Below are 14,373 nucleotides of genomic sequence, written 5' to 3'. Positions count from 1 at the left end.
CAACCCCTCGCCCCTCACTCTCCAACCCCTCGCCCCTCACTCTCCAACCCCTCGCCCCTCACTCTCCAACCCCTCGCCCCTCACTCTCCAACCCCTCGCCCCTCACTCTCCAACCCCTCGCCCCTCACTCTCCAACCCCTCGCCCCTCACTCTCCAACCCCTCGCCCCTCACTCTCCAACCCCTCAGCTCTCACTCTCCAACCCCTCGCCCCTCACTCTCCAACCCCTCCCCTCTCACTCTCCAACCCCTCCCCCCTCACTCTCCAAACCCTCGCCCCTCACTCTCCAACCCCTCGCCCCTCACTCTCCAACTCCTCGCTCCTCACTCTCCAACTCCTCGCTCCTCACTCGTCTCATTCATTTTGGAAATGGAAGTTTCCACGCAACGCATGAATTGTCACGATCCTCAAGAGGAAGTGTCTCGTAATCATCAAATGGCAAGTAAATTACATTGTGAAAATTAAAGATTTCAAATAAACCTATTTAAAGTGTATGCGCACATAAATAAATAAATAAAAAACGAAGAAATATCTCTCGGTAATTTCCTGAAACATATTTTAGTTTTTACTTCCAGATAATAATGTTGAATGAAATAAGAACGAAGAAATATATGTCGTTTTTGTGACGACTGCCATCAAAAGTAAAAGTAATATATCTTAACGGAAAAGAAAAAGCGAATTTTTAATATATGTCGACATTTTCCCTGACTGTTATTTTAGGCGGTGTATTTTCGTGTATCATCGTGGCGCGATTTTAAAAAATATATCTGCATTTTCCTGTGTGTGCGTGAATGGTCTCAATTATTTCTGACACCGAGTCGCAAACCATCGATAAAAATTAAATCAGATGGTGAATTCGAGATAAAATCGTGAGGGTGACTCAATGAATGGGCTTTATTTTACAGGCCTTTGAGAATTCATTTCGTTCTATAAACGGAAACTTTCATGGGATTCCCTTCCCGTTTTTTTTCAACCGAGTCTAAAACTATGTTGGCGACTGTTAAAAATGAAATGATATATCGAATTAGAGTTGAAATAAACCTGTATGAGAGAGAAAGACAGCACGGGCCTAACTAAACAGGCCTCAAAGCTATTAGAGTTAATAAAATGGTGGATATTTGTTTACATGAAGCCTCTCCAAGAATGGGTGGAGCTACTCTGTAAACGGAGTAAGCCACACCCCCGGACAGACAGACAGAATCACCTTCGTCTATTATAATATATATATATATATATATATATATATATATACGGTATATATAAAACAGTTTGTGTGTGCGTGTGTGTGTGTGCGTGTGTAATGTTACCGATAGACTCCTAAACGGAGAGGCTCACGTACTTGATATTTGGCACAGACATGGCCATTGAGCCTGGGACGAACATGGCTGACCTAAAAATTTATTTCATCATATGTTTTTACCATATTTTTATCTCAGCGCGAAATATTATGACCGGAATCTGACCGGAAGCAGAGCAGCGCGCTGATTCGCTCAGAGCGATCACGTGATGTTCGTTGCCGCCATTAACTCATTTACGCGTTCGCACGTATTTCAGAGCGATTGCGTTTTTGCCGGGTACTTCTGCATGATTAGCATTTAGCATGATTTAGCATGTTTCACATAGATTTGTTTTCAGCGAGCAGAAGTACCCGGCATTTTACGAATAATATATCGATAGTGCCGTGTAGGGCGGAGTGATGCCGCTGTGGGAGGGACCGAGCAAGGTCGCTGTGGGCGGGACCGAGCGAGGTCGCTGTGGGCGGGCCCGGGCGAGATCGCTGTGGGCGGGGCCGAGCGAGGCAGCTATGGGCGGGGCCGAGAGCGGTTGCTGTGGGCGGGGCCGAGCGAGGTCTGCGTTAGTGCGTTGCCGTTGTCGTTGCCTGGTATAAAAAGATGGTGCTTGATGCTCTGCGTCAAGATACGGACTTGATGTCCGTATCTTTACAACAGACATTCCACTGATGATGATGATAAATGTAATACCACTCAAGGAAGGCCCACAACTCAAGAGAGTGGAAAAAAACAATAAAATGAACAAAAATACGGGGAAGGAGAAGCAACCACTCAGAAGAATGACAGAAAATCATTTCCCTTAAATGTACCGTGTTCACCAACTAGCACGACCAGATACAGGACACCAAAATAATTTCCCTTACACATATCGTGTCCACCAACCAGCAAGACCATACCACTTACCTCTGGTTCAAACTGTATTGCAAATATTAAAACGGTTTTTACATGCTGCCGTCTCCGAGCAACCAATGAAATTTTTCAAAAATATTGTAGCTTCACTTTTCACGGAGTATGAGTGTTCTATATATTTTCAATTCAGTGCGCCCGACTCGCTCACGTACTTGATTTGTGGCATAGACATGGCCATTGGGCCTTCACGGTGTAATTTGTGCAAGGCTTTTGTCCGAGTGAGCTTGAGTCGAGAGGGCGAATGTACGGGTTGGGAATGTACGGGTCTCCCTTCCCCCGCCCGGCAACGCCAGTACTGGAGGGCGTCCCTCACCCTCCCCATCCCCTCCCCCCTTACCTCTCCCCCCTTCCCCCCTCCCCCCTTCCCCCCTCCCCTCCCCCCTTGCCCCCTCTCGCCCCTCCCCCCTCCCCCCCTCCCACCCCCCCCATCCCCCCCTCCCCCTCCCCTCCTCCCCCTCCCACTCTTCTCCCCTCCCCCCCATTCCCCTCCCCCCCGTTCCCCTCCCCTCCCCTCCCCCCCTCCCCCCCGTTCCCCTCCCCCCCGTTCCCCTCCCCTCCCCCGCCCGGCAATGCCGGGTACTTCTGCTGGTGTGTATATATATATATATATATATATATATATATACAGTCAGACCCCGTTTTACGCCATTTCGACCTACGTCAAATCCGACTTTACGCCACTCTTCTAGAGTAAATTTCAGTTCAGCGAACGTCATTATGTGCGACTTTACGTCACTCCTACGAACGTGGGAAAAAAATTTTTCCTTAAAAATATATTTAAAATAAATAAAATAGTACATAAATTAACAATAAAAGAAGCTAAAAAACAATTTTAAATACAATAAAAAGCACATTTTTAAAATATTAAAATGTACGTACAGTATACTGTACGTACGCACAACTGCTGGTTCTCATTCAAAACAGAGGCGACGTACAGTATTCCTTTACTGTGTCTGTGTTAGCCATGGGTCCGAAGAAGGATAATGCTAGTGTTTCCAAGCGTAATGTGGTTAAGTTAAAATTAAGTTAAATCTGATTAAAAGGTATGAAAAAGGTGAAAAAGTGTCGGTGATAGCGCATAGACCTGATCGCGAATCGGAACCGCAATGCGTCATGGGATCGGAAAGGGGCAATAGCGCCGCCGGCGGTCGCTGTCACTTTGACAGACTGCTTGGTATAACACCTAGCGGAACAATTTCATACATTTCCAAACCTACAGGAGGAAACACGTCGGACAAAAAAATTGTAAAGATGACGAACATTGTAGACAAGTTCCAGCCCGGCGATATTTGTATGGCCAATCGAGGTTTCAATATTCAGGAACTGTTCTTGCATAAGCAGGTTGTTTCTCTTCTCCAATGGGAACCCCAATCTCCCTCAAATATTTCTTTAAATCGCTGGATTTTAATGCCAAAAAACGCTGAATTTCTTTCACATTAGCCATCTTCCTTTCCGTAAACACAGCGTCGATCGCAGACAGACGCTTCCTCTTCTGGGTTCGTGTTTACCTTTGCCCCCTTTTCGATCCCATCATGCTTTGCGGTGGAGCGCCCTCTGTTGATATTTACCGATTCGCGATAAGGTCTATGCCTTAGGGCTGCCACGGTCGACGGTATCGACCATCATTCATGATAGGGAACGTATTCTCGCATACGTCACTGAAAAAGCGCCGCCGGCTAAGACTGCTAAAATGTGTGTTTGTGTTCAGAAGAGACGCCATGTTTAAGGTGAATAACATAATCTTATTAATTTTATTTATTATTCTTTACAAATTCATTTATTAATTGTGTTCATTACTCATTAAAAAATATGACTAAAATGTGTTTGTAGTGTTCTTTAAGGTTTAGCGATAGTTATATACTTTTGCGAGTTATTTACTCTAGTTTTATGGTGCGTGTCTTCATTTTAAGGCTTTTTTTTTTTTTTTTTGGTATACACAGTCGAGGCTCGTGAAAGAGCTAACATTTATCAAACAAACAAATCAAACAAACAAGCAAACAAAGCATATAAATAGGGGAGCGGTCGACAAGATGGGGAGAGAAGGGGAGGAAGCACACAAACACAACATTTGAGAGCAGGGACATCGGGAGATGTTTTTGAAGGGAGAGGGCCCGGGGGGAGGCAGGATAGGTATAAAACGCCAGGACACCAAGAACTTCCAGGAAAGAAGTCAAAAGTCACCTCAAAAAAGTGGATTTGGGGTGAAATTAGCAGGGGTAGAAAAGATCAAGGTTTTGGATTGGGGAAGATAAGAGATGGTGGTGAACAGCCGTTTTAAAGACCTGGAGGGAGGAGTGGGATTGAAGAGAGTGAGGGAGTTTGTTCCAGAGGTGGGAGAAAAGAGGAATGAAGGAGTGAAGGTGAGCAGGGAGTCTTGATTTTGGCAGTTTAACCATAAGAGGGTTGCAGGCAGATCTTGTGCGACCTGCAGGAATATTTGGGGGACAGAGCCCAGAGAGAGCTGGGGGAGCAAGGCCGGAGAGGAGTCGGTAGAAGACGGAAAGACCACCAACCTGCCTGCGGTGATTAAGTGAAAGGCCCTCGGAGATAGTGTCATCGCGGGAGATTCCAATGATTCTGAACGCTTTGGTTTCAACAGCGTGAAGACGAGCTAGGTGTGAGGCAGGAGCACCAGCCCAGAGGGGAGAGCAGTACTCCATTGAGCTGCGGATGAAAGCCTTGTATGTGGTGAGGAGCTCAGGTGTGCAAAGGAAGGACTTCGCACGATGGAGGATGCCCAGTCGGCGACTGGCTTTGGAGGCCAGCTTGGAAATGTGGTTTTCCAAGAAAGATCATGGCAGATAGTGAGACCCAAAAGTTTGAGTGACAGAACTTCTTGGAGAGGATTATTCAGAAAGTAGATGGGAGGGTTGTCCAGTCAGTCTTTTCGGAGAGACATTGTAAGAGTGTGAGATTTGTCAGGATTGAAAGACATGTTCCACTTGTTTGCCCAGTCTGTAATTTTGTCCAGGTCTGCAGAGAGTGAGGAGGCTGCAGACTGCCGATCTGAGGGATGAGGAATGGAGCGGCAGAGAGTGGAGTCATCAGCAAAGAGATAGAGAGGATTTTCAAGAGAGTCAGAGAGATCATTGATGAAGACCAGAAAAAGCACAGGGCCCAGAACACTGCCTTGGGGAACTCCAGCCTGAACAGGAAGAGGAGATGAGAGAAACCCATTCAGGGCCACACGTTGACTACGACTAGAGAGGAAGTCCGCCAGCCATGCGTGGAGATTTCCATGGATACGAAAGGAGGAGAGTTTGGTGAGCAGAGCGGGGTGCCAGACCGTATCGAAGGCACGTGATATGTCGAGGGAGACAGCTCTAATTTCCTGTTTGGCATTGAGGACCTCCATAAATTGTTGAGACAGCAGAAGCAGCATGTCCAGAGTAGAGTGACCTGGTCTGAAACCAAATTGATGATCGGAGATCAAGCCATTGGAGAAGAGGAAAGATTTCATATCCGAAGCAATGATGGATTCCATGACTTTGCTGATAATTGGGAGAAGGCTGATTGGTCTGTAGTTGCTAGGATCTGTTTTTGCACCTTTTTTGTGCAAAGCGGTGATGTTGGCTGATTTCCAAGCAGATGGCAGTTGACCTTGAGCAAAAGAGAGGGTGAAGAGAACAGAGAGAGGTAGTGAAAGAGCGGAAGAACAGGATTTTAGGACCCGTGGGCTGATGCTGTCAGGTCCAGTTGCAGAATCAGAGTCGAGGGTTGACAGAAACTTTTCCACCTTGTCAGGAGGAAAGGACACGGAGTCCAGGAGCAGCTGGGTACGACTGGGTATGGTGGGTACAGAGAGGGATGGGTTTGGGACACAAGATTTAGAGGCAGACACAGAGTTGAGGCATTTAGCTTTTTCACGTGCGGAGTCAGCTGTGTAGCCGTTTGAGGTAAGGGAGGGGATGGAGGGGGAACAAACACCACAAACAGATTTGACCAGACGCCACCAGGATTTGGAAGAGGGAGACAGATAAGAGAGTTTGGTCTTGAGAACGGAGAGATATAGTTTCCTGGCTCTCCTGAGGGTGGACACACACTTGTTTCGGGCTTTGTGAAAGGAAATGAGATTTTCTTCCGTTGGATTTGCTTCCCAGGAGACGAAGGCAAGTTGTTTCTGGGCAACAGCCTCACCACAAGATTCCGTGTACCATGGACGGGAGGAAGGGTATGACAACTGAAGACGAGATGGGATAAATCTGTGCATGAGAGAGAGCAATTTACTTTGGAAGAATTCCCAGGATGAGTTGATGTCAGAGGTGGGAGAGATGGCAGACCAGTCCAGACGATTGATGGCTGCTTGAAGACCGTGCCAGTTGGCCTGAGTGAAATGCCAGACTCGTCGACGCTGAGCAGGCTCCCTGAGAATGGTCAGAGAGATGTCCACTTCAACAAGGACATGATCAGATGATCTGATTGGAGCAGAAGAAGAGCAGCAGACATTTTCAGGGAAGTTAGTCATAACCAAGCCAGAAGAGAAGATGCTCCGTTGACTGAGATCCGGGTCGGGAAATTGACAGATTGTGTCAGTCCCAGTGAGTCGCAGAAGTCCTTTGCTGAGGAGCCATGGCTGGTGAGAGAGGTACCCACACCCAGCCAACTGGCATGGTGACAATTGAAATCACCACATATGAGGAAGAGAGAGTTGGGATGTGTAGATAGAAGTTGGTCCATATTATCAGACAGTGAGATGTAGATGGAGTCATCACTGTTTGGTGGACGGTACAACACACGTATGAACAAGAGGTGGGAGCGAAGGGGAAGCCGTAGCCAGAGGTATTCCTGGGGTTGAGGTGGAGAGAGTGCAGTGCAGGGCGAGTGAGGAAGAGAGTTTTTGATAAAGATAGCAACCCCACCTCCAGGACGAGGCTCAGGTCTATCATACCGGAGGAGGGAGTAACACGGGAGAGATACTAAGGAATCAGAGACATCATGAAGGAGGAAAGTTTCTGTTAAGCAGATCACGTCTGGTTTGACAGAAGCAACTTGTATGGAGAGATCAGAAGAGACATGTTGAGAAGAGACGCCATGTTTAAGGTGAATAACATAATCTTATTAATTTTATTTATTATTCTTTACAAATTCATTTATTAATTGTGTTCATTACTCATTAAAAAATATGACTAAAATGTGTTTGTAGTGTTCTTTAAGGTTTAGCGATATTTATATACTTTCGCAAGTTATTTACTCTAGTTTTATGGTGCGTGTCTTCATTTTAAGGCTTTTTTTTTTTTTTGTATACAAGATCGAGGCTCATGAAAGAGCTAAAAGGCATTACGCCCAGTTTACGTCAAAAACCGAGTTACGTCATGGCTTATGGAACCAATTAATGACGTAGGCCGGGGTATTACTGTGTATGTATATATATATATATATATATATATATATATATATATATATATATATATGTGGGGCGTGAGCCCCTCCCCCCTTTGTGCTCTGTTACTGTTTGACCAATTACCAAGTATAACCAATTATATGTTTTGTTTTGATTGTTTACTGCAGGGGTCGGCAACCTTCGGCACGCGTGCCACCATTGGCACGCAGCAGCATAATCATTGGCACGCTGGCGAAAGCAATGTCCTCTCCGCTGCGTGCCAAACCACCTCTTGAACAGTCATTGGCTGTTGCGCATGTTGCACTATGACATTATTCCGGTGTGATGGTGCAGGGTGATGAGGTAGATGGATGGATCAGAGCAGAGTCACCATTCCAATCCCAAATTATTTTACTGGAATAATAATCAAAGATGCACAACATCAACATGAGATGCCGGCCGGGCGCATTCAAACACAATATTCGCGGCAACCTCAGTTGTGTAAGAGCGGCTGTGCTGTTCACATCCGGTGGTCAGTGGCTGCATCTCCACTCATTATGATTATTCGGACTGGTTTCTGAGTTTTAATATTAATCTCATCATTATTCTGAATTGTATAATAATCGCAGATATAAAACGGGAGATGCAGGCCTGGTGCCTTCCGATACGCCATTCGCGCTCCGCGGCAACCTCAGGTGCTGTAAGAGCGGCTGTGCTGTTAACATCCGGTGGTCAGCGGCTGCATCTCCACTCTTTATTATTATTCGGACTGGTTTCTGAGTTTTAATATTAATCTCATCATTATTCTGAATTGTATAATAATCGCAGATATAAAACGGGAGATGCAGGCCTGGTGCCTTCCGATACGCCATTCGCGCTCCGCGGCAACCTCAGGTGCTGTAAGAGCGGCTGTGCGGTTAACATCTGGTGGTCAGTGGCTGCATCTCCACTCTTTATTATTATTCGGACTGGTTTCTGAGTTTTAATATTAATCTCATCATTATTCTGAATTGTATAATAATCGCAGATATAAAACGGGAGATGCAGGCTTGGTCCCTTCCGATATGCCGTCCGCGGCAACCTCAGGTGCTGTAAGAGCGACTGTGCTGTTAACATCCGGTGGTCAGTGGCTGCATCTCCACTCTTTATCATTCAGGCTGACTTCTGCATTTTAATATTAATCTCGTCATTATTTTAAGTTTTTTTATGAGGTTTTAGTAACGAAAATGGGGATCGTAGTTTTTCTCGTAACACGCGGCCTGTCTTATTTAGTTTGATTTACGGTACCGCCTCCCACTCACATTTCCCACAGGAATTGCAGTGAAGCAGTTCAGGTTCGGAAGATTGATGGCAACCCCACTAGCTAAGAAAGCTGAAGTAAAGGTTCGGGCATTCCAGCCCTCATGGACAGAAGAGTGGGGTTTTGTTCTTCAGAAGGACCGCGCTGTTTGTACTTTATGTTTTGAAAATGTTGTTTGTCGAACATCGAGTGTTAAGCGCCATTTTGAGACAAAGCACGAGAAAACTTTCAAAGATCAGGCAGACAAGGCAGAATCCATCAAACGTGCCGTGTCCAGGTATGGGAAGCAAGCCAACACCCTCAAAATCTTTGCCATTGCTAAAAACCATGCGACTGAAGCAAGCTATCGCATTGCTCATTGCATTGTGAAACGCGGAAAGCCATTGACTGATGGCGAATATATTAAGGAGGCTTTTCTCTGTAGCTCAGAGGTTCTGTTTGAAGGCTTACCAAACAAAGAGACAATCAAATCAAGAATAAAAGATATTCCCATGTCAGCTAGAAGTGTTGAGCGACGCATCGAAGAAATGGCAGAAAATGTCAGTGCGCAGCAAATAGCTGGGTTAAAAGAGGCTGTGGTATTTAGCATTGCACTTGACGAAAGCGTGGACGTGAATGACATACCACGTTTGGCAGTCATGGCAAGATACTGTGATTCGACTGTAAGAGAGGAACTCTGCTGCTTAAAGCCAATGTCTGACACAACAAAAGGTGAGGACATAGCCAAGGTGTTTATGGAACATTTTGAGAAGCGAGGGATTGACATCAGGAAGATTTTTGCAGTGACAACAGATGGCGCCCCCAGCATGGTCGGGAAACAGAGGGGAGCTGTCAGATTAATTGAGGAAAAAGTCGGTCACCCCATCATGAAACTCCACTGCATAATACACCAAGAAAACCTCTGTGCAAAGATGTCAAATTCAGATCTTAATGAGGTTATGGCTACGGTAGTAAAGGTTATTAACTTCATAGTTAAGCGATCTGCTCTGACACACCGACAGTTCCAGTCCCTGCTCGAGGAAATGAACTGCACATGCAAAGATATCCCTCTCCACTCAGCGGTTAGGTGGCTAAGCTGCGGAAAAGTTTTGGAGCGGTTTGTCAGCTGCTTTGATGCCATCAAGGCCTTCCTGGCTGAAAAGGGCCAAAACTACCCAGAACTCGAGGATGAGAAGTGGGTTGTGAAACTTATGTTTCTCACGGATATTACGGGACACCTCAACGAGCTCAATCTCCGACTGCAAGGTGCAGGGCAAACTGTTTTGGACATGTTCGACACATGGACGGCTTTTGTCGGCAAGCTAGCAATCTTTTCAAGCGATGTTGCTACCTCAACTTTCCGCTACTTCAGACACGTAAGGGAGCTGTCCTCGCAGCACAGCATCAGCACCGCTGAAATATGCAAATACATGAGCGAGCTTGAGTCGGAGTTCACAACACGATTTGGGGACTTTCAGAAGTATGGACCCATGTTCTCTTTCTTGATCAAGCCAGACAGCTTTGATGGACACGAATTGGATTTATCTCTGATAGACTGGTTGGATACACAGGACATGGAAATGCAGCTGATTGAGCTGAAGAGTTCAACACTGTGGGTGACTAAGTTTACAGAGCTACGGAAACGACTAGAAACCACGGCAGTGCAAGATCACGGAACCTGCATCTTCACCTGCTGGACATCCGTGCCGAAGAAGTTCAGCTGTCTCCGGAACGTTGCACTGGCTTTGCTGTCAGTCTTCGGGTCAACGTACCTCTGTGAGCAGATATTCTCACACATGAAGAACGTGCTCAGCCCCTCCCGCAGTCGTTTGACAACGGACCACTCCGAAGCATGTGTGCAACTTAAAGTGACTAACTACGACCCCCAGATAATGGAGCTCAGCAAAGGAAAGCAGGGCCAGGGATCACACTGACTGGTAGGCATCTGTTTATTTGTAGTACACATGGGTTTGCATATGTAGCTGTTTGTCCATTTCTTTTTTTCCAACTCAGATGTGGATGTTTTCATGAGGATGGCAGCATTCTTATATAGTTCTGGTATTTCTGTTTGATACAGTTTATTCTCACTTTTTGAAATTTGTTCCCAATGCAATACTTTGTAAATGAGTTACTGAAAGCAGTGTTTTGAAATGGGGTCCGTGAATATAATTTGTAACCTCATGGGGGACAAATTTTACAATGATAAAATGATCATCACAATGTCCTGATTAACCACCTTTAGAGGCCATTTTTCCCCGCAAGCGGGGGTTGGCCTTTTTCGGGAACCGTGGTTGTTGTTGTTTTTTGGTCCCCTTTTTGAAGCAATGTTTTACGGCCGGATGCCCTTCCTGACGCCAACCCTTTTTGCCGCCTTTAACGACAAACAGGGAATTACCAGTGAACTGGTACTCAATTAGCCAACCTCGGAAGGATGACAGGCTGAGTCAACCCCCCTGGCGTTAATTCAGCGATCGACCGGGATTCGAACCCAGGATCCTAGGATCCTAAGCCGGCACCCTAGCCGCTAGCCCAACACCAGGGATGACTTGATGATATGTGCAAGATCACCCAGATGATAGCCTAACACCCAATGTCCTGATTATGAGAGATAAATGTTTCTTGAAAATGTTGTTGCGATGCATGTGGCCTATATGGATGGAATAAAATTCCATGTCTGTTGGAAATATTTTTTGGATGTGGTGTCATAATTAAACTTAATGTTGATATGGCACACTAATTAACAAGACATTTCAAACTGGCACTTCATGTCAAAAAGGTTGCCGACCCCTGGTTTACTGTATCCTTTTAATACTTATATTCTTTCCATGTTCTCTGAAAGCTGGCTGTACCCTTATAAGAAGTGAAATGCTTTACAAACCTTTGCCCTGTTTTGGCACAATCCCTTGTTCCCAATACTACGGCCTTGGTTGCAAACTGCTATCTTTCTGGCCTCTGCCAATTTCCTGTATGTTGGCACTTTTATGACTGTTCACTCCCTCTATACTTTCCCAACCAAAGGACTTATGTTACATTACTTTGTCTATTATGCCCTTTTAAGGATTATATACTTTGTATGACTTTCATGCCTTGTAATGGCATGTTCTCTTTACCTGTCGAAATCCAGAGTTTGTTTCCATACTGTGGTCACAGCTGCAAAGCTGCTATACTCCTCCATGTTCTCAATATCCTTCTTGATGACAGCTTTAAGGCTGTCTACTCCTTATCTCCTTCTTTCCCTTCAAACCTCAATGATTTCCCTTCAAGCTTCAATGATTATGATATCAAAGGGCATAACCCTCGCCTAGCCTCGGACTTCCTTAAACTAACTGGACAACAGGAGGGGACTGAGGTGGGGGCCATGTAAGTCCACCCTTTGTCTCCTGTCCTGATGTTAAACCACACCCCTATCTTTCATATATATAATGAAGCCCTGATCAAACATTTTCAGAGCATCTTGTTGTAGAGTTGGTCATTTTGTGTGAGCTTCCTGCGACATCCTGTTTTCCGCAAGCTTGTGTATAACGAGTTCTAATAAATATATCCGTTGCTCCTTCTCTGAGTCCTCTGAGTCCCAAGTCTTAAGTCCCAACCCGGCATATGGTGGCAGCGGTGGGATCAGTCCATGCAGTCCGGGACGCGGTCCCAGGCAAGTGAGTGGTGAGACCAGCTGGCAATTGATCCGGGTCAGGTGAGCTGTGGTTTTCTTTTGTTTTTTCCTTTATAGCCTGGGGGTCAGTCCAAATTGTAACCCACTCTCTTGCTCGGGTGCCGTTTGTTTCGTTCCCTGCTCGAACCTGATCCACGAACCTAAATTTAAATACGGACCGCTTGGGTCCCGGAGCAACTGACTGTTTATGGATTCGTTAGGGTAACGTTACGTGAGGGTAAGGGGTATATAGATCTCTGGGTTGTGAGGGTGAGGATAAGGGCGGCGTCCCAATCCGAGGCCTACCCAGGAGACATTGGAATCATAAGTAAGGTTAGAAGTATTATAAGGGCGTAGGACGCCAGGAAAAGTAAGGTACGGTTAGGTTAGACAGCTGTGTAGGCGGGCGAGCCTCTCAGGAGTTAGGCAGACGGCCGTACCTCGCGCAGGCGGGCGAACCTCGCGGGTATAAGGCAACGTCGGTAAACTAAATTTTCCTAGGATGGGTAATAAAACTGTGAAGGCAGGTGAACCTCTCAGAAATACCCCAGCATTTTTCATGTTTCGGAGGCATGGCTATGCCGCTGCGAGACCAGGGAAGTCATGGGCTGCATTGACTAAGGATCTAGGTGAACCGTGGCCCGAAGAAGGGTCTTTTGTGCTGGAAAAATTGGACGCGTTGTATGGGGCATTAGATAAGTTAGAACAGGAAAGGAAACACTTCCCGCCTGACTATTGGAAAGTCTTTAGTTGGTGGAAGGAAGAAGCGTTGAAGCGACAGGCAAGGTCAAGACAGGCCAGCCTGACCGGTGAGGTATCAAAACTCAAGGGCCTGAGGAAGCAGGCGAATAAAATGCAGGATAGCGCGGTTAAGGAAATAGAGAGGCAGGCTAACGCGCGACTGATGCCGCTTGTTGAAAATCCAGACCCCGCGGTAGGGGAGGTAGTAACCAATCTACCCTCCCCAGCCCCAGACCTAAGCCCTGTCCCGGGGTTTCAGGCGCCACCTATCCTTTCCGCGCCCCCGCCACCACCTCCCTGCAACCCCGCTACCATCGCACCCCAGCTACCCCAGGGGCCAACACCCCACGGCACGAAGGTCGTTACCCCCCCAGAACCATCCGAGCCAGGGAAATCCATTTGCACAGCTCGGGGCTAACGGGATAAATAACGGGACCAATATTGCAGGGTTCCCGCCACCAATGGGACAGGACGGGTTATACCCCTCACTGGTAGGCTGTAGTGGGAACGAGACCCACCCAAACTACCCCATTGAAGGAATGTCAGGAAATAACAGAAAAGGAAAAATTGTGCCCCTTACAAGTTATTGGAGTTAATGCTCAAGGTCAGGGGGTTCGAGAAAGGGTACCATGGAAAGAATCCGCTTTAACAGTAATGCGGGAAAGGATTCAACATTTGCTTATCGATGACCTACGACAGATAGTACCAACCATGTCGAATTGGTTTTTAACCGGCGATTGCGACTATCGAGACATAACCCATATGGGAGTATCCCTGCTCCCACCCAAAGTATGGGACAAGGCTAGACAAAGAGTACAGTGGCCGATGGAGGATCCAAGGGCAGCAGGAGCGGGCCAGATAACACAAGTACAATGGGAGGATCTAAAGGTCCGGTTGCTAGAGTCCATCGAGCTGGCGCTGTTGTCAGCAGGAGGTCCGGACTGGGGAAAGATCGGGGCCATAAAACAAAAGGCAGGAGAATCGATTGGAGATTATCGGGAAAGGTTGGCAAAGGCCATCGCGCGCTGGGGAGGACTGGGTCCGATGCAGCTAGTAGGACTACCCCAACCATTGGTAAACCAATATCTAATAGAGGGGCTCCGGCCGGCATTAAAGAAACAGGTACAGTCCGCCCTTTTCGGCTGGAAGGGAATGACAACCAACGATTTATGCGACAAGCTGGAACA

The 14,373-nt window shown here is 46.6% G+C and overlaps 1 protein-coding gene across 1 annotated transcript; it reads left to right on the top strand.

Annotated features, from left to right (window-relative positions):
• Positions 1–8,867: 8,867 nt before the first annotated feature.
• Positions 8,868–10,733, top strand: LOC144893972 (general transcription factor II-I repeat domain-containing protein 2-like). Its single transcript, XM_078785232.1, has one exon. It carries the CDS (start codon positions 8,868–8,870, stop codon positions 10,731–10,733), a length of 1,866 nt encoding a protein of 621 aa, XP_078641358.1.
• The last annotated feature ends 3,640 nt before the right edge of the window (positions 10,734–14,373 follow it).

The sequence above is a fragment of the Myxine glutinosa genome, chromosome 10, assembly GCF_964187855.1.
Source record: "Myxine glutinosa chromosome 10, kmMyxGlut1.1, whole genome shotgun sequence".
Taxonomy (NCBI): Eukaryota; Metazoa; Chordata; class Myxini; order Myxiniformes; family Myxinidae; genus Myxine; species Myxine glutinosa.
The sequence above is the reverse complement of the archived record's forward strand: the minus strand, read 5'-3'. Positions and strand labels throughout refer to the sequence as shown.